Source organism: Triticum urartu, chromosome 5 (genome assembly GCF_003073215.2).
Source record: "Triticum urartu cultivar G1812 chromosome 5, Tu2.1, whole genome shotgun sequence".
In the NCBI taxonomy this organism is placed as follows: Eukaryota; Viridiplantae; Streptophyta; class Magnoliopsida; order Poales; family Poaceae; genus Triticum; species Triticum urartu.
The window spans coordinates 6246711-6266358 of record NC_053026.1 but is presented as its reverse complement, the minus strand read 5'-3'; the positions used below and the strand labels follow the sequence as shown (position 1 = coordinate 6266358).

Genomic DNA, 19648 nt, shown 5'->3' with positions numbered 1-19648 from the left:
GAGCGGCTACGACTTGGAAAGAGGGGAACGAGAAAGAAGCTAGCTATGCGGCGTTCTTTTCGCTTCCACAGTTTTCAAAAAAGAGGTTGAGGGTTTTTTTTAGACAGAGATAATACTGTGGTTAATACTATGGTATCTTCGAAACGTTTTGAAGATACCATAGTATTAATATAACAGTGTTTTAGAAAAATAGAACCAGTGACAATCATCATCTTGAGAGAGAATCTTACGATCAATCGATCATCCCGCCAGCCAGTACTCCACGCTAGACCGAAGTGGCGCTCTGCAACATCCACCACCATCCCGGGCTTCTTAGAATTGGTTTCGCGGCTAGAGCTGAAACTGCAGCTTCAGAAGAAACTTTGAGCGGTTTGAAGAGGCCAAATTGATGCGTGGTGACGTTGGGTGTCCAAGTTTCTCAACGACCTTCGAACACCCAGGTCGTGCCGCACGAAACCAAAAAGATTAACTAAATGGACATGCTTACCTCGATCTATCAGTATGGCGCACTGGCGCGTACTCACCATCTGGTAGAGTGCACTTAGGTTTGGTCACTTCCAGTATACTTTTCGTCTCTCAACTCTTGGTGAAGTCTAGATTTGGTCCCTCAATTTCAAAACCGGACAACTTGCACCCTCAACTACCGAAACCGGACAAGGTTCGTCCCTGGACTCGGTTTTGACCGGTTTTTGGTGTTGACTCACCCCGGTTTTGACCGGTGCTCATTCATATTCCTGTAATTTTTTTATATCCGTGAACTTTTTGAAATTCACATACACTTTTCAACTCCGCGTAGTTTTTTCAAGGTCGCGTATTTTTTTAAAAATAAACATACCTTTTTTCAAATCAGCAAACTATTCTGAAATTCGCGTACTTTTTTCAAATCCATGATTTTTTAACATTTACGTACTTTTTCCAAATCCCCGTATTTTCCCAAGTATGTGTAACTTTATCAAATCCAAGTATTTTTCAAAGCCATGAATTGTTTCTGAAATTCGCATACTTATTTCAAATCCACATGCTTTCCAAAGTCTGCATTTTTTTCAAATCCGTATTGCTTTTATAATCCATGAACTTTGTATGAAATTCACGTACTTGTTTCAAGTTGAAATAATTTTTGAAATCCACATATTTTTGCGCAAAAGAAGTCCATATCTGCGTACAAATTCGCATAAAATTTTCAAATTCATGAACTCTTTCAGAAAAAATGTACTCGAATATGAAAGGTGCATCAATTTAAAAAAATTAAATGAACTTTAAAAAATATGCATATTTGAAAAAGTACATGAACTTGGAAAAAAGTACACCGGTTTAAAAAAAGTACACACATTTTAAAATGGTTCACGTATTTAAAAAAGTAACCGAATTTGAAAACAGTACGTGGACTTGGAAAAGGTAGGCAAATTTGAGTCGGAACGGTCAAAACCAGGGTGGGACAGCACCAAACCCGGTCAAAACCGTGACCAGGGATGAATCTTGTCCGGTTTGAGAAGTTAAGGGTGCAAGTTGTCCGATTTTAGAGTTGAGGGACCAAATCTAAACTCCGTCAAGAATTGAGGGATGAAAAATATACTTTTCTCTTATAAAAATGAGAAGAAAGATTTGGGAAAACTCGACCTATCGGTACGGTGCGTACTCACCATCTGGTAGAGTGCATCATCTCTTCCACACCTAGATATGCCGGAAGATAAATACATTTGTGGTCACTGAAATTGAGGTGAAAGCACACTACGTACGGTTACTGACTTCAGAATATGCTCGATATGATCATTAATACAAGTTGTGGTGATTATACGATCACTGGCTCATCATATAGCATCGTATTTTGTCTGGCTGACCGATCAAATTGTCTATTTGCTACTTAGGACCCACTTAGGACCGCATTGTCAGCCATAAGTTGCGTCCCTACTCTATCGGTCCCATGTGTCAGTGAGTATAAAAGCAAAATGAAGGAAAATAATTTAGTGCGTGAGTGCAGATTCGAACTTGAAACCTGACGCCGCTAACCATTTGGGCCGTCGTCATTTCGTGTTAATAAACCGAGGACCATCGTTTAAAAGTACACATAAGCTATCTTAATTTTTTTTTGATTTTTTTTGTTTCGACATCTTCTCTCTGTGTAAGTTTCTTTTTGTTGACAACGCATGTTAGCATGTTTTTTTCTCTTTTTGGTTTTGCTGTGTGTGTGCGTGCGTACATGTTAGTGTGTGTTATCTGTGATTTTTCTTTCTTCGATTTTCTACTGTGAGTGTGTAATATGTGCATGCGTGCGTATGTTGTATATATATGCATGCTAGTGTGTTCGTCCCTGCATACGGCCTGGACGTGATTGTTATGGGCCTCGATCTAGGGTTGGAGGTAGCAACGGAAGGAAGGGGGAAAAGGGGATCGGGTTAGGAGGAGGACGAAGAGCAGCTTCGTTCTTGGTTCACAGATTACAATAATACTCGATACCCTCCTCTCTCTCTCTCTCTCTCTCTCTCTCTCCCCTTTCTTAACTACTCGCGGCTCACAGGCCACACACGCAACTCCTCACGACGCCTGGTCCCACGCACCAGGCAGGCACGCGCCTTCCTTGGCCGTCAAGGCTTCACCTTTCTCGTCCCCTGTTCGTCTCGCCTTCACTGGTTGATGGGGCCCTTGAGTCAGCCGTGACAGTGATGTTCCATGGAGACGAGAATCAGCTGAGTAGTTGAGGTGGGCCACCTCTTGTTGGCGATAGGCCTCCTCCCGCGCCATGCCCACAAGCCGTACAATGGGAGGTGCTTAGGGAATGTGCTTAGAGAAATAAATCAGGCTTTCCTTAAGCACCGATGCTTATTTGTACAGGGTAGACGCTTAAGTAAGCGTCTCTTCTGTAGAAATAGGCACCGGTGCTTCAGAAAATCTCGGTTTATTTTTCTAAGCACCCCTCTAAGCATCTCCCATTGTACAAGGCCTAACGCGCCTAGCCATGGCCAAGCCCTTCATCGCTCTCGACACACTCATGTTTTTCTTTTGCTCGCCATGGCCTCTCCCTGACATGCTCGACGTCAATGCGCTCCTGCATGGAGTCCCACTCGAGCGGGGGCCACTCTTGATCACCTGCCGAATCCGTCCCTCAAAGAACCTCATCGCCTTGCCACGATGGCCCTAGCTCCCACCCTGCCTCTTGCGCCTCCTGTTGTCGGTTGTCTAGTCTCCTCTCCATCCGAGTCCGAGAAGTTCTCCTCGCCCACCATCGTGTGTGTTCCACCGATGCTCTAAGGCCGAGACCGCGGGCGCCTTCATCGAGCAACGCCGACAAAAAGGTGCTGCAACAAATGGCGTAGGGCGCTGTAGGACAATGAACGGGACGTCACCGCACACCTCCATGCACCCGAGCGTGCATGCGTTGGGCGTCGCCCCAGCCATCAGGGTGTGCATGCGTTGCGTACGTGCGTGATGTGCATGCTGTTGTGCGCGTGCATGCTGTCCTTGCTTGTGTGCATGCGTTGCTGCTTAATTATATAAAAAAAGAATGATCTACATGTAACCATCTGAATGTATTGTGTCTTAGTGGTTAGTCATTGTAGTCACTGACCGGCGTTCGAATCCCTTCTCTTCGACCACAGTTCTTATTCTTTTATTTCTTTTTTCACCAACTGACAGGTAGGTCCCACCGAACAGAGAGAGAGAGAGCACGGGGCTATTTGACCGGTCAACGAAGGGCCATGCATATAGAATATGGTGAGCCAGTGACCGTATAATCACCTCAACTCGTATTCAATGACCGTATTAAGTGTATTCTGAAGTCCAGTGACTGTAGTGTGCTTTGACCTCAACTTTAGCGACCATCAGTGTATTTTTTATCTCAAAAGGCGACATCATGTCAACTTACATGTATGGTCGACACATGTAGGATGGAGGTCACTTCAAAGTTTTCAAGTCCAGTAAATTCCTCTTTTGAAACAACGGTAATCACAGAATTTGTAAAACCATCAAATCTGCAACTGATTCTACCATGTATAATTAAGTACCATTAAGCTCAAACAGAATTCGGATGCAAGCAGTTTTCAGTCTGAACCTTTTCCTTATTGTTGGCTCAGACGCAGGGGAGGTGGTCTCACATCGCACATATTGACACATACTAGAGGTTGGGGCGTCACCTAAGAGGAAGTTCGGCCGGGCCTGGTAGGTGGCCGCACCTTTTCACTTGCCTTTTGTGGTCTAGGCAGCAGTGTACTTGCAACTATTGCTGAACTGATTGAATGCAGATAAACTTCTTAGCTTTGGTACATGCACATACGAGAGCGGCCGTCCTGCACGCAGTGGCAGATGCACGCAGCGCATCGACGGCCCTGCTGCGCGAGGTGATCTGTGCAAAAGAAAACGTCAGATTCAGTAAAGCGTGCATACAAGCAAATACATCCCCTAAGTCGCCCCTTGTGGGCTCGCCGAGGTACGTTCGGTCGTACGATTGGGCCGGTCCGGTCAGAAAGTGCAGGGCGCACATTATTGCATTTCGGCTCACGGGCCCTCGCTTCGGCTGGGTGGCGTGTACGTCTAGCACGGCCGCTCTCAGGTCCTATGTCTAGCACGGGATTCCTTTTCGGATTTGGGGGGAGGACTGCGGCGAGCCGGAGGCAGTGGCGCGCGCCCGTGGTCGGTCAGGCTCTGCTCATGGCGATTCCAGCTGCGGAGGCGCCGGCGCTCGACTTTGGGTGAGTGAAAACTCTGCTCTTTTATTTTTGTTCTTCGATGGAATCTGTAACTTACGAGCTCGCCGGTACTGCAGATCGACGTCGACTGCCAACGATTCAGCAGCGCGCTTGGGGGCTTCCGTTACGGCCGGTGGCGGCGCCACGGCGGCCGCGTCAGGAGTAGGCCCGCCGGAATCAGTCGTCCGCCCGTTCTCTCCTGATACGCGCCGGTCGGATGAGGGCGGCGGAGAAGGCTTTGTCTGATGTTGAGTTCTTCGGGGGGATCCTGCACCACGTTCAGCTCGGGCGGTGGCGATGTGGCTGTCGGACGCGCCCATGGCGCGGCGTCTCGCGCGGCTCGATTCAGTCCTTACCCCACAGTGCGCAAGCATCCGCAAACACCACCATCCGAGTTGCTGGAAGCGCAGGTATCTCGTTGATTTCTTTCGCTGGTGCCTAAGAGGCGTTCTTGCTGATTCCCATTCATATGTGCAGCTAGGAATTAGCAGGCTGCCAGGATTTATTTTTTGCAGCCATCTGAAAATAATCTGGCTAGGTCGACTAAGTAGAGTCTTGAATCTTACTTTGGTGGATTTTTCTACAAGCTTCGATCCGTCATTAATATAAGGATTTTTTGTAAAGCGTCATCAGCCAAGTGAACTTAGGCGATTAACGCCTTTGCCTAAACATAGACCAGTGTGAAAATTTCTATTGCCGCAAAAAGCTCAGAATTTTGCGAGATACCAACCGCTAGTGGTCTTGCAGGAGTGACTGGCCTTGGCAATCCTAGCCTGTTCAATTTAGTTTGTGGTCCAATGTACAATGCAAAGAGGGGGGAAAAGAGCTTCTCCCAGGTGTGCCTTTGTTTTCCCTTAAGTTTCTTCTTGATTTTTGGTGTAATTAGTTAGTTAACCAGGGCCAACGGGCGGCAGACGATCGGCGATGCGGGCGTGCCGTCGCGTTGAAGCTTCTCTATGAGGATTCGCTGGCTTGGGATTTTTTCTAGCAATCTGATTCTTGTCTAGTAGGAGCAAGTTGCCGAATTGGTGCATTATGCTTGTTTGTATTTGTTTTTTCCCAGCTCGAACCGTAAAAATGCCCAAGCATACTCTAGTTGATTTTCAGAAAAATCGTCCGAGGGCAGCTAACGTCCCTGGTCAAATTTACATAGGTTGATTCTATTGCCACAAACCCGTGAATTTCGTGTAGTAAGCATAGTGGGTGGCACACAGGCAGTACAATCTTTATTTGTCAATGTTCATAAATGTAAAATTAGAGGAAAAAAATGGTTTTCCCAACTACAGGCATGCTTTCTGTTTATCTTGTTTTCCTTCTGCTTATGTTGGCAGGACAAGAGGGCCGCAAGCACCAGATGAGCGGGCGGGGGTGGTTGATCGTATGCCGGCACTTGAAGCTACCATACGAAGGTTCGCTGACAGGGGGACTGAGGTAGTTGTCAACCCGGCGCTTGGCACAATTTTCGATTCTCTGCCGGAGGCGTATGAATTCTACAATCTTATTCTCGTCGCTGGTTAATTTTCCCGGTTAATTTTCATTGACAAAAGAGCTTGAATTGCTAGTAAAAATAACCACCGGAGTTGCATGATTAGGTCCTTTCTGTCCAATATTATTCTCGTCGCTGTTTCTCTGTTGGGATGGTGACATTTTTGAGTGTTCAAACATTGCAAAGGGAAAGCTATACTTCAGTATAATCCAATTGTAGAAGTTTGGTGAATTTCGTGCAGCAGTCTGAATGTAGAGTGGGGGAGAGAATATATTTTGGATCAGGCTTGGCAGAAAGTGGTCCTTACTCGTTTTCTTAATCATGACCCGGTGTTTGGTTACAGTAGTACGCGTGCCCCGGCATTATGTACACTGGTTATTTTCCATTGACTAAAAAAATGTAAATCTTCCATGGCGCGTCCGATACCAAACATCACGTTGCTCCCACCTCCGGCCGTCTCGATGAGAAGATTGATGCCAACGCCGGTGATGAAGAACGCGTACTGGTCCTCCCACAACCAAAAGTCACACGGGCCTCCGTCCCGCGTCAGTTTCAAAACTGAAAACTGAATGATGAACAAGAAAATACAAAGCAAATAGAAGAAAACTGCAACATCTGATGGATGGGTGTACAGATAACAGACTTGCTCCCTGGTTCGGGCACTTGTAAAAACGGACGCCGGGATTCCGGTCTATCCCGGAGACAAACCATCTAGTCCTCGTCCCGGCACACCTCGGGCACAGGATCAATGGCAGTGGGGGCAGGGGTGTCCGGAGACGATGAGCGGAAGATGAGCTCCGGGACATTGCGGCACGGCGACGTTGACGGATCACGGCAACTCGGGGTGCGTGTTTGAAGCAGAACGTGCAAAACGATCGGTCCTGCACGCAGCGGTTGGTTCATGAGCCTTAAATACATGCAGCTGGGTAAAGTGTTTACGCAGCTGGGTAAAGTGTTTACGTTATACAGTGTTCGGTGCAACGGTAATATTGTGTCCTTCCGCCTGTACATGTGCAGTGCTTGCAGCAGATGAGTCAGTCCGGCTGTCAGTGCATAGTACAACGGATACAACGAATACGAAACATTACGCTAGTTGGCGGTGCTCTATACTCGAAGTAGCACTTCCAGCTAGTCCTAATCGCGACGCTCCGCCAGCCATGGATGCACTGCGTGCAGCTGCCGCTGCGTGCAGCGATGGACTTCTCATGCACATACACCCTTTTCACTCCTCTTTTCTGATCTAGGTAGCACATGCCAATGGATAGTAGTAAAATAACACTGACAGAAGCATGCTGCTGCTTCTTGGACAAAAAAGATACAACACAAAAGTACAGCGCACGTACAAAATTAATCATGTAGGCTACACCTAACTTATGAAAAAGAGCAAATAGCACATCAAAAAAGCTGGGTGGACGTCGAGCATCACCAGCAGACATGGCAGTGGCGCTGGTTCTCATGTCCCAGTCCCCAGTGGTGAGGCCGGCTAGGTGGAAGGATCCGAAGAGGACTTACTTGCAGATATGCATACTCCGGCCAATCATCAGGATATGCATTACTTACAGGTAGTGAGTTTGATAAATGTTCAGGATGTTGCAAGTTACAACTTCATTCATGCTGAAATAGATAAATGCACTATAAAAAGAGAAGAGAAATTTCTGACCTTTTAGAGTCTTTGTCCTCACACTACTAGGTAGCTAGAGTGTCAGGTGATCACCACTATCCAACTGCTTGGTGACTGAGCGAAAAGGTCCTGATAAAACAGAGATTAAGTTACAACAATAATGGAGAGATGGTGTGAAAGTGGCCACTGACAAGCTTTTGGGAAAATGAGTTAGCTAATGATGGTACATAAGCTAGTACAGTAGTATAATAAATGATCTTCTATGGTTGCAGAATGAAGTATGGTCTAAACAAAGCGGAAAACTGAGTGAAACAAGTCTTGATGGCATAAGAAATCAATAAAAAAAGGATCATACCATCATGTACACCAAAGCGCATCGATCTCCCTTGTTAAACACTGAATATATCATAGCAGAAAATAATATGGAGGAGGGTGGATATTAGATCCTTGTCATCTTTACGCAGTTGAACTTTTACTCAACCTTCTGAACATGATGTAGTGGGCATTCCTATAAATAGTGGTGGTGGAATTATGTCAAGCACACATGATGAGCTAGGACACCCACACAAACATAAATTGTAATTTTCAGCCTAATCAAGTTAAGCAACCAAAATAAATTGTCTGTCAATACAAGTCAAATTTGCAAATTGGCCAAAAGAAAAGGCTTTGCTTGACAGATTAACATTGAACTCCAGTAGATGTTACTGCATCAGCTATTAAAAAAGGTTCATAATCCATCATTTGTGCTGAACCACAAGCAAGATTTAGGACATACTAGCATTGAACTCCAGTAGATGTTACTGCATCAGCTATTAGAAAAGGTTCATAATCCATCATTTGTTCTGAACCATAAGCAAGATTTAGGATATGATGACAAGAATTGAGACAAGGTTTATAAATATAGCTGCAGAAATAAGAGTAGTGCCAAGCTCACAAACCTATCAGCATGCGAGTACCAATCCTTGGCATATAAAATCACTCAAGGAACTCGTGGATCTTGTCGAATCCTGGGGAAAGCTTCCCTGAGCTGAACTGTTCAGTTTTCCGATGTTGCACTCCCAAAGCCATAGTCGGAACCATGTTATTATGATGCACTTTGATCATCTTAATCATCTGCGTGAAAGCAAGCTGGTCGTCCTAATTCCTCACTTCTGAAAAATACCAGATGTCGCAGAACGAGTCCAAGCACCGGTCCCTAACCTTTAAAATCATGAACAGACTAACCATCAGTTGAACAAAAGAATGATAAGTTTGGCAAGAATTTATAAGTCCTGTATGAGATTTCTTCAAGAAATATTTACTCATCATTGCATTCAAATTTTTCTAGTATTGACGTGACAAAATAAAGAAGTGTCCCTTATAAAATGCATGGCCTCCAACTTGGACCACACTCCATATTTGGCAATATAATTAACTATCACAACATGCAATATTTTTTTAGGTGTGGCTATGCAGCTGGTAATAGCCCTCTAACCGCAAAATTAAACCCGCTAAGTTTCTTAGATGCTAAGTGATCCTACATGGTTACAATAACCACAATTCACAACAGAATGGATTTCATGAAACCAGAAAAAGGAAAAGCAGTACACGCACCTTCACCATGTTCCATAAAACACTGCAGCAAGATGGATGTCCTCTCATAATTTTGTGTACAGAGTGAAACTGAGTTCACTGCCTTGCAAATTTGCTGAACTGCCACACATAGAACGAGCAAAAGTTTGTAAACAAGAAGTGTGTTCAAATCTGAGTTCTGCTAATTGAATATATTATCTCAGTTCAAACGACTCTAAGTAGAAAGTTGGTAATAAAGTATTATACTATGGCATCAACATCTTGTTACTGGATATTTCACATGACGGTAAATTCTGGTGGTACCAAAATCCAACACGAGACTGGGATTGGGGATCTTGATTTCAAATTCAAAATTAGGCAGCTAAATTTAAGTTACTGCCTTGTTTGGATATCTTGCTATTTCAAATTGACAGGATCAGCAAAAATCTGGAATTCATGCAGCACAACATATATTGGACAGGCAACAGAAAATAATACAATTCCTAATGTGTAACAGCTTCAGCAGTGGTTTCTCCCAGAAAATATCAACACAATTTATAGTGGCACATGGATATGCCTAATGGGAGAGGCTAAACAGAAGCTTTGCTTTTTCTTCTTGCTCTTGCCGTTGGGGCCGTGGGGAGGAGCAGCGCCGCACTTTCCTACAACCGTCACCGCGCGCGAGCTCAGATCCGGAGGCGCAGGAAACGGCGAGGCGCAGGAAACGGCGAGCGGGGGCGTAGAGCCCTTCCATTCACACGGCGTCCAGCTTGGGGAGCGAATAGGAGGGTGTGGTTGCGGCGAGGGAAGGGATGAGGAAGCGTGTGGTTTTCATCTTCCTTCCTGGGGAAGGAATTGCCGCAACACACATATTTTTTTTTCTCCAATCAACCTTCGACAGATGGTCCAACGGGAACTAACGAAAACGAGGTCCCATTCGCTAGCTCGATTCGTTTTTTTCTAATACCTGTGATGTGATGACGTGGCACATGCATGCGAGAATCCCTCCTTGATGCACACCTTATTGTTTTGGATATATATATAGCGAATTCCAATCGCAACAAGTACGCACCCATCATCTAAAACATGGTGGTGGTTCTGGAACCACAAGACATGATGACTACTCATTTGGCAACTACTTTCTGTCACCAGCAGCTCTTTAACTTAGCACCGATCAAAGATGCCAGGTCTTAAAAAACAAAACAAGCTCCTGACTAACAGATATCAGAGACAGTCGATGCTGATTTTCGCATCGCCGACAATCGGTCCGTTGGATCTTTCTTCCTGGCAGTAGATTTTGATCCTCTCAATGCAAGGATAGCTGCCTGAGTCCGACACTGCCCTTGAAGATGGCGGTACATTCCTGCTAGTGTCAACATTAAGGTAGTTTCACTAACGACACTTTTATCGGCTCCTCTGACCTCATCATACATACAGATAAGGAAAAAATATCCAATAGTTGGCTAGAACACAACTACATATATAACGTTTTAGAAGAACTAGAATACCCAGCAACCATGATCCATCATGTCTCCTGAACACTCAACTAGTTTATGTTGACCAACTAGCTAAGATCAACCATTGCCATTATATTAGCGAAATTCGACCGCAACGAGTGTGCACCCACTATCTAAAACATGATATCGGGACTCACTTGGCCGCTGCTTTCTGACAAGGAGTGCGGCCCTTTTCTCATTAACATAGGAACCTCCAAACACCTTTGTCTCAAAAAACTAACTTAGCACTGACCAATGGTGGCAGGTCCCCAAAACAAAACAAGGTCTTGATTAACATAGTTCAGCGACGCTCGATGCCGATTTCCACATCACTGACCAGTAACAATGCCTGCACCAACGCACCGACCCTTGGATCTTCTTTCTGGCAGTGGATCTTGATCCTCTCGATGCAAGGGTGGCTGCCTGCGCCTGACGACGGAGCTCCCCTTGATGATGGCAAAGCAGATTCCAATTCCTTACATTTTCTACATTCCTCCTGCAGGGTGTCAACATTAAGGTAGTATATCAGTAAGGACCCAAGAGGTTCTGCTGTTCCAGCAGGTCAATTGGTATTTAGAGATGGTTCTGAGAGGGTACCATTTCGAGGTTGAAACTTAGCTCCTTCAGTTTGGGCGAGCGATGTAGAATGTGACGCAGCGGATAGAAGTCAGCAGCCATGCACCAATCACCCAACACCAGACTTGTCAGGTTGCTGAACACCGGGCATGTCCGCAAACCTCTCGAGTGCTAACTTTAGTGAAATCAAAATGATGACAGCGAGTTGAGTAGTTTGATTATTCGATATATTCAAGCTAGCTTGTTAGAATAATACCAGCACATAGGAGGGAAAACAAGTAAGCTGAAAAAAGTGAAGATCCTCTGAATTTAAGTCAGAGAAGCAGTTATATAACAAAATCTAACTAAGCAAGCAAGTACATTCATCGAAACTTGTATGCACATGAAAAGAAAAGAACTAGTTCGTACCTCAGGTAATGGTGCATGCAACTGCAAGGTCGTGGCATGTGAGAGGCCATCAAGTAGACCATGACCCAGCATTGTGTTTTCCTTATAATGAAACTCGTCGAATCTCAGACTAACTGAAGCTGTTACTAGAGAAGGCAGATCCCTAGTTACTATAGCACCAGAACGACATCTTGGTTCAACAATAGAGAGATGGGTAAGGTTGCTAGCACAAATTACGAGGCCCTTAACGATATGGCAGCGAATGATATGTAGAACCTTGAGGGACCTCGATGAGATCTCGTTTACGTCAGACAAACCGCAACCCTCCAGCTCTAAATGTTCAAGCACTGAGCAGTCGCAGTTCAGCTGCCTAAAGAATCCACGTTTCAACAAGTTAGATTTGAGCCTGACTATTTTGAGGTGCTGTGAAGGAAACATGGCTGTGCTATCCAAACGGGCATATGCAGAAACATGAAGCAGAAGAACTTTGTGCATGATGGCATGACGGATCCACTCACAACACGTTGTACCATCAACAACTTTGTGGGCAGATATCTGGGCTTCATCTAAGGAAGTGGCACCGTCACGCAAGAGCAGCAGGTGGTTCCCGAAATTCTTGAGCTTGCTGTCATCCATAAAGTCCTGGTGGTCAATGTGGATGTATGGCGTAGAGACCCAGAGATAGCGCCACCTCGGCGAGAGCAGACTTGTGCGCACGACCTCCGGCATCGGCAGGAAGGACATCACGCGGTGGAGCAGCTCATTGGGAAGGCTGCTGAGCCTGTCGACACCATCGCTGGCGCCTCGCGCCCTCTTGGAACTGCAGGTCGACATTTCATCAAACAGCCGGCTGCATGTATCCAGCAGGGGAATGAATCAGTATCAAAATCACAGATATACACGCCACAAAGACATGTTAGAAGTTAGAAACAAAGAGCAAGATGACAGGGCTCCATTCATGGTACGATGTATCCAAACAAAAAAACGAGATCATTATCCACATATCAGCAAACTTGTCGGGTTCCTCTAATAAGTTATTACAGTATTCCAAATGATTCAGTCACTACAATTTTTGTCGGGTTCCTCTAATAAGTTTCATTACAATATTTGCTGGTTTCCTCTGAGCATTTCAGTTTATCTCGCAGCAGTTAGAAAATACCCAGGAGTGGCATCCTTGATTTTGATTAGCAGCAAAAGCAAAAAATGGCGCCACACGCAGACAATGGTAATCAGCTGGCACTGCAACCAAACATAAAGTTCTAACAACTCTTAACAACGGAATCAGGCCACTTCACTAGTTGGCACAAAAATACAAAAAGTGAAAAAACATCATGATCCCGAGATCGATGAGCATTAGTCTGAGGTTTCAATTTCAGGACAGTATCCTTTCCAGTTATCAGTAAAATAATAATGACCGGTGAGCAGAAATTATCAGTTCCCAACGGATAGGGCAGTTAAGTTAAGTTAGAAGAAAAAAAGTTGTAAGTTCCCAACACCGAACAGGGTGAGGACTACTCAAGGAGCTAAGTTCTCCAAGGCAGTTGACCCTTGAATTCAGAATCTGAGTATTGATCCTAGCACTGGTTCACCGGACTGCATCGCAGTATCTCTTCTTCAACTACCTTAGTAAAACTAGATCTGAGGGGCAAGTCTGGTCTTTAACGCGAAGAGATTACCAAAAGGGGTGAGATGGTGAGCTCATCAGATTATTAAGATTTGTGTCTATCTACCTACCACATGATATGATTTAAGGGTCCTATTTTCTGTTCCAAGGAAACAACTTTTCCTCTTCGGCGAATTTGAACATATCTCCGCAACAGCCATACCTTTTCTTTCTAGAAATCAAATCACAGACCGCAGTGCATAAATCACATTATTATATATAGACGCTGCAGTTCAGTAATATAAGAAAAGAATTATAAGTGAGTCCCAACATTGAACAAGATGAGCACTGCTCTGCTCAGGTTGACAAGCAACTAACGATGCTGGGAATCACAAAATGCAATCAATTGTGGCCTTGGGACGTCCGTTTCTATCTTGTACACTTAAAATAATGCATTCTTAGACCTAGGTAGGCTTCAGACGGCCGGCCAAATCGAACTATAAAATGTGTGTGTGTAACACCAACAATCTAACGAGCGATTGCTCGACCAGATTACGCACAGAGCAGCCTCTTGGTAGGTAGACCTAATGGAATCAGTTCGTTCGTTGTGTTACTTAGATCTGCTACCTTTTTTAACTAGCTAGGGTTTCACCTCCGATTCCCATTACTACTAGGACTAAGAAGAAACTAAAGAAAGGCGTACTGGTATGTGCGAAGTGGCTCGGCGGCGCCGCCGTCCGAGGACCCGAGCGACGCGCCGGCGTCCGAGGAGACGGCGGCGAGAACAGCGGCGCCTCAGTCTCTCTCGCCCTCACACCTACCTACTCACTCCCTGCCTATCTGACGGGCCAGGCCACCGTGCGTGACTGAGCCGCATTTGTTTTCTGCTCACTTCTTTTGAGCAGCTGTTGAGGCCCATTAAAGGAAAACAGGCCCAATGTGATGAAAATGAGTGTCAGGTCCGACACGATTGTGATTTTTTTAGAAAACAAAAAAAAAGACAACAAATCTCAAAACTATATTCTCCTTTTCAGAAATTACATTTACATTTCTATGGCCTGGTCATAGCCACCCACAATGAAGAGAAACATTTTGCATCCGCTCGGCCAGAAGAGACCATCTTCGTCGCCCGCCAGGCCCAAGATGAAATCTTTGTTGATGTATGGGTCGACGAGGCCCTTTTCGTTGTCGCCTGAGCCGAAGAGTGGAGGAGAGTTGTCTCCCCCCAGTGCCACCTATCTGATTAACTAGAGATGATCAAGGGAGCCTGTCAATGGCTGGCCCTCCTGGGCGCGTACCTCTGGGTTCGGGCCAGCAACCTAAGGCACCATCACCGGGCTACTCGAAGATCCATGTTGATGCCGGCATTCGGGCCGGAAGAGGCGGAGCAACGGCAGCAATTTGCAGAGACAGGGACGACTCTTTTTAGGGAGCTTGGCACTTGTTATAAGCGGGGTAGATGATTCGGAAATAGTGGAGGCAATTGCCTGCAGGGAGACGTTAGCCCTCACGTAAGATCTTAACATACACCGGTTCATCATCTCTTCCAATTCAAAACAAGTCATTGGTGACATTACCAATAACGGCAAGGGTAACTATAGGACTATCATTAGTGAATTTACTTCTAGAGCATCTTTATTTCACTGTAATTTATTTTTGAAGGTCGTGTTGTTAATCATGAAGCACAATCTAGCCAAGTTTGCATTATCGCTAGGTCCAGGACACCACGTTTGGTTTGGCCAATCCCATAACCAAAATTGCATCCCACACAATGTGATTTTTGATAAATAAAACTTCTGCGTTTGTTGTAAGCAGCTGTAAACAACAGGCCACCCATTATATCTTCTTCACTCTTTTTTTCTTGTTTTTTCATTTTTCATTTTTCCCCTTTTCTCGCTCTTTTTTGGAATGCTTTTGTTCTTTTTTTTCTTTTTTATCTATTTTAATTTTCTTTTGCTAAATACATGAAATTTTTAAAAAAAACAATGAATTTTACTAAAATCAATGAATGTTTTTTCAAAATTGATGAACTCTTTTCAAAACCGACAGGCTATTTTTAAAGTTGATAAATTTTCTTAAAAATCGATGAATATTTTTCAAAATTGATGAACTTTTATCAAAATCGATAAACTTTTTTCAAATTGATAAACATTTCAAAAAATCAATGAAATTTTTTCAGAATATATGATCATTTTTCAATTTTGTGTAATTTTATTAAAAATTGATATATTTTTTCTATAAATTGATGATCTTGTTTTCAAATTTGTTTTTTCTTTTTGCAATTTTTTAATTGGTAATAAGTTAACGTGAAAGGAAAGGTTAACTGGGACTGTTTTTCTAGTGGTGTACAGAAGAACTAGGTTGGTCTTGTAGTTAGTGCATTAGCTTGCGATTGTTGGGATTTTTAGTTGGAATCATGTGATCCCATATTTTTTATTAGAATTATTTTTATTTTTGCTTTTTCTTTTTGAGGCGGTTGGTGGGCTGGCCCGCCGCGCGTCGCTAGCGAGCGCCGATAGAACCAACCGACGCTTAAAGCGCCGATTAGGAGCTCGACACGCAGGCTAGCACGACACGACCCATTTAAAATCTGGCCGATTTGGGTTGTATGGTGCTAGGCACGTTTAGCAGGGGGCGGTCCAGGTCTGGGCCAACATCGATGCACGCGCACACAGAAAGTACACTCCCATGTTGCAAATCACTCGTCGCCCGGAGCGCAGCCGTCTTCGCCACCTTGACCTTCCATGGAAAAGAAGCAGCTTCTTCCTCCTCCTCCTTTGCGATCCCGTCACACCACTGCCTGCACGACTATGACCAAGGAGGTGGAGACCATCGGCAGCCACCGTTAGAGGAATAGCATGGAGGTCACACAGCGGCGAGTCACCGTTACTCTCCAAGCAAAAGATTCATGAAGCAGCGAAAGGCTCAAGTAAGGTCGATACTGTTGCATCCTTTTTAGTCCCCCATCACCGATGTACAACATTTTGCATAGAGTTAAAAGCAATTTCCTCATCAAGGCTATCAACAAGTAGCAATATATAGAGTAGAGATAGTGTATACGATCTACTACTTTGTCCCATAATGTAAGATATTTTTTGACACTAGTGTAGTGTCGAAAAATGTTTTACATTATGGAACGGAGGGAGTAGTTTATGGTATAGGCTAAGGTCTAGGCGGTAGGGCTACAAGGGTGAGTAGATGGGGGGCTATGCCTAGGGCGCAGGTAAAGGGGGGACTATGCCCAGGGTGTCAGTGGGGGCGGGGATAGGGGTGGTATGCCCGACGCGACGGGCGGGGTGCGGGGGTGTACATGAGGAACTATGCTCTCGTGAGAAAGTGAAAATGAGGGTCGGGATTGAGTCAAATGCTTCTAAAAGGAATGCATAATAAGAAAAACAAGAGATAAAAAATCCTCACAGAAAATCCGCCTTCTAAGTATTTTGGTTGCGAACACATCTATGGACACATACAAAGTTAAGGTTGCAGATACTGAGCCTGCTAAAAAGCAGAAAATGTGAGAGCTTTATCAACAGACAGTTATGCAACTTTTTGCTGATGCTCGCATACTCAAAGTTGAACATGGTGACTTTAAGGGCATTGAACTTTTGGAAGCGCAAGTTCGATTCTGTTAAGCCTAGGGCACTCCAAGGTCACTGAAGAGCAAAACAGTTGAAGGGGTATTATGATTGAGGAGGAGAGGCTGATTCATTTTTCTGGGGTTGCATGGGGCAAGTTACCACCATTGTCCCGAGAGGAGCAAGGTATGTCTTATTTGTGTAGCTCCTTATGATGCAGTGATAACATTGTAACATTCAATTTGGTCACACATTGAGTATATGCGTCTTCTTGTCTACAGTGAGCATGCATGTGCTTGATGAGGTGCCTTATGAGTGCTGACAGTAAATGAAATGTGTGCCATATTTGGCGGTGGATGACCTGAGATGGTGATGTCCAAAGAGGTGGATGAACTTGCATGGAACCCATGGGAAGAAATCTTATGCAAACTGATGCTTTTGTGTGCCCTGCAGGCCATCCCAACAATCATTGCTGACAATGCTGGCCTGGATAGTGTTGAGCTGATCTCCCAGCTCCGAGCTGAGCACCACAAAGAGAACCGTGCTGCCGGAATTGATTGATGTCTTCAACGTGCGGTGTAAGATCATGGAGGTGCTGATTTTACTATGTAACTCGTACATGAGTTGGAGACTAACATGGCATACAATTTTGCAGCTGGGAGACTATGCAGAAGCGCGGGATCCGGAAGGCGTTCAAGGCGTCCTCTTGAGGTTATTCCCATTAGATTATATAGTATGTCATTGTGAAATAAAATACTCCTATGTGATAAAATATATAGCATAGTTTTAAATAGCCGCTATAACCTTTTCAGCAGGGTGCCGCTAAATGGTCGTCTTCACAAATAGCTTCACTATAGCTGATTTAGAGGCCCTCCACTATTTTCCATAGCCCTCTATTTAAAACACTGATATATAGGCGATTAATTTTGGTTCGTGTGGCTGATGCTCATTTTTGGGTGAACAGCTAGCTCTGCTGGGCTGGAAGCCTGGAACACATTCTGTTATGAACAACTATTACTTGAGGGATTCAATAAAGTTGTAATTGCGCAGAACAAACTCTTGATAAGCGGCTCTCTGTAATAGTTGCCTTTACCGAGAGTCACTCTCGGCCGTTCGAGTCGTGCTCGGTAAATATGTGTTATCCTTTTTGTTGTTGTTTACATCTCCTTTATTTTCCTACATGCTTGGCAAATCATCTTACCATTATAGTTAGACATCACCGAGATGGGGTTTTTCCGAGAGTACCTCTCGTGGTACAGGTCCTAACCCTAGTTCGAGGGGTCTTCCCCATTTCTAGGCGTGCTCCGTACATATGTGTTATTCTTTGTTGTTGTTTACCGTCATAGTTAGACATTACCATTATAGTTACACATTACCCGAGATGGGGTTTTTGGCTGTGCGCCCTTCCCGTGGCCTGGATGGTCTACGGCGTTTACCGGCACCGAGAGGGGGTAGGGGTGGTGAATACCTGCTTCTCCGTGTTACGAAAGGTCATTGTGAGATGTCAGACCAAGTTTCAGCCCATTCCCTCACAAGATCGCCCACCGTCGGCTCAATTTGGGTGACGAACACAACTAGTCCTCGACGTTCGGGCCCGTGCATGTGTCCGATTTGTGAGGCATCTGCCACGTCAAGGAAATGCATTGGGTATTCGTACACCACACCACCCTTTCATTCATATGCCTTGGCCACACACATGTAGGGCCAGTTGCCGGACACCCCCCCCCCCTCGTGCGGCTTCCCGACCGAGCACCCAGCCGGTGGCCCCGGCGGTTTACGGCGTTAACCGACACCAAAAGGGGGTAGGGGTTGGTGAATACCTGCTTCTCCGTGTTATGGTAGGCCTCTGTTTTCATTCTTTTACTTTATAGTGCTTAGAAGTTGAGATTTGAAAAAATCTAACCCAAAAAAGAAGTCATCAAAAGTCATGGCATTTTGAAACTTGAGTCATTAAAAGACATGAAATATCAGACACAAAATGAGAGTGGCAAAGAAACACACAAAAAAGGAAAATAGGATGTGGCTTACTCAGTACCGAGGGTCGGTAACCAGCTCTTGGTACAGGTCCTAACCCTAGGTCTAGGGGTCTTCTCCGTTTGTAGCCATGCTCGGTAGGAATCTTTCTCCCTATTGCAAGTATCTCTTTCTTTCATGGCCTAATTGATTTACTTGGCACTAACCAACAAATTAGCCAAGGATAAATTCGTCCTAAATCCGCTATAATTTTGTGCCTTGGTCAGCATGGCACAAATAATACACCTTACATAAAGGAAACGAGGGAGTAGTGCTTAGAAGTTGAGATTTGAAAAAATCTAACGCAAAACATAAGTCATGGCATTTTGAAACTTTAGTCATTAAAAGATATAAAATATCAGACACAACAATAGAGGGCCAAAGAACACACAATAGAATAGGAAAAATGGGATGTGGCATATTCGGTACCGAGCGTCGACAACCGGCTCTCGGTAATATGGAAAGAAACCGACGGAGCCGTCAGGTGCGAACGGGCATGCCACGTGGCTACCCTTTGCCGTGTGGTGCTCTCGGCGTCTTTACCGTTTGCCGGGTGTAGTCGCTTTGCCGTGACTCTGTGTCGGCAACATGGGCTAGCTCCTAGCTGTCGTGAACCCATTGTTGCCGTGTGCGACTCTCGGCGTACCGAAGTTTGCCGAGT

The 19648-nt window shown here is 44.8% G+C and overlaps 1 protein-coding gene and 1 pseudogene across 1 annotated transcript; one reads left to right on the top strand and one right to left on the bottom strand.

The window, feature by feature from the left end:
• Positions 1 to 10906: 10906 nt before the first annotated feature.
• On the bottom strand, positions 10907 to 14247 carry LOC125506828 (putative FBD-associated F-box protein At5g56440). The gene is made up of 4 exons (XM_048671534.1): positions 14103 to 14247; positions 11818 to 12646; positions 11431 to 11580; positions 10907 to 11329 (listed from the first exon to the last, which is right to left on the bottom strand). The coding sequence occupies exons 2-4, from the start codon at positions 12628 to 12630 to the stop codon at positions 11135 to 11137; spliced, it is 1158 nt and encodes a 385-aa protein (XP_048527491.1). The 5' UTR covers positions 12631 to 12646; positions 14103 to 14247; the 3' UTR covers positions 10907 to 11134.
• A 2691-nt stretch (positions 14248 to 16938) lies between these two features.
• Positions 16939 to 17684, top strand: LOC125555689 (annotated as a pseudogene).
• The last annotated feature ends 1964 nt before the right edge of the window (positions 17685 to 19648 follow it).

Coding starts and splice junctions, on each gene's coding strand:
- LOC125506828 (XM_048671534.1), bottom strand. CDS start 12,630: ATGTCGACCTGCAGTTCCAAGAGGGCGCGAGGCGCCAGCGATGGTGTC. Junction 11,581..11,817: donor TGCATGCACCATTACCTGAG/GTACGAACTAGT, acceptor CACTAAAGTTAG/CACTCGAGAGGTTTGCGGAC. Junction 11,330..11,430: donor TAAGTTTCAACCTCGAAATG/GTACCCTCTCAG, acceptor GACACCCTGCAG/GAGGAATGTAGAAAATGTAA.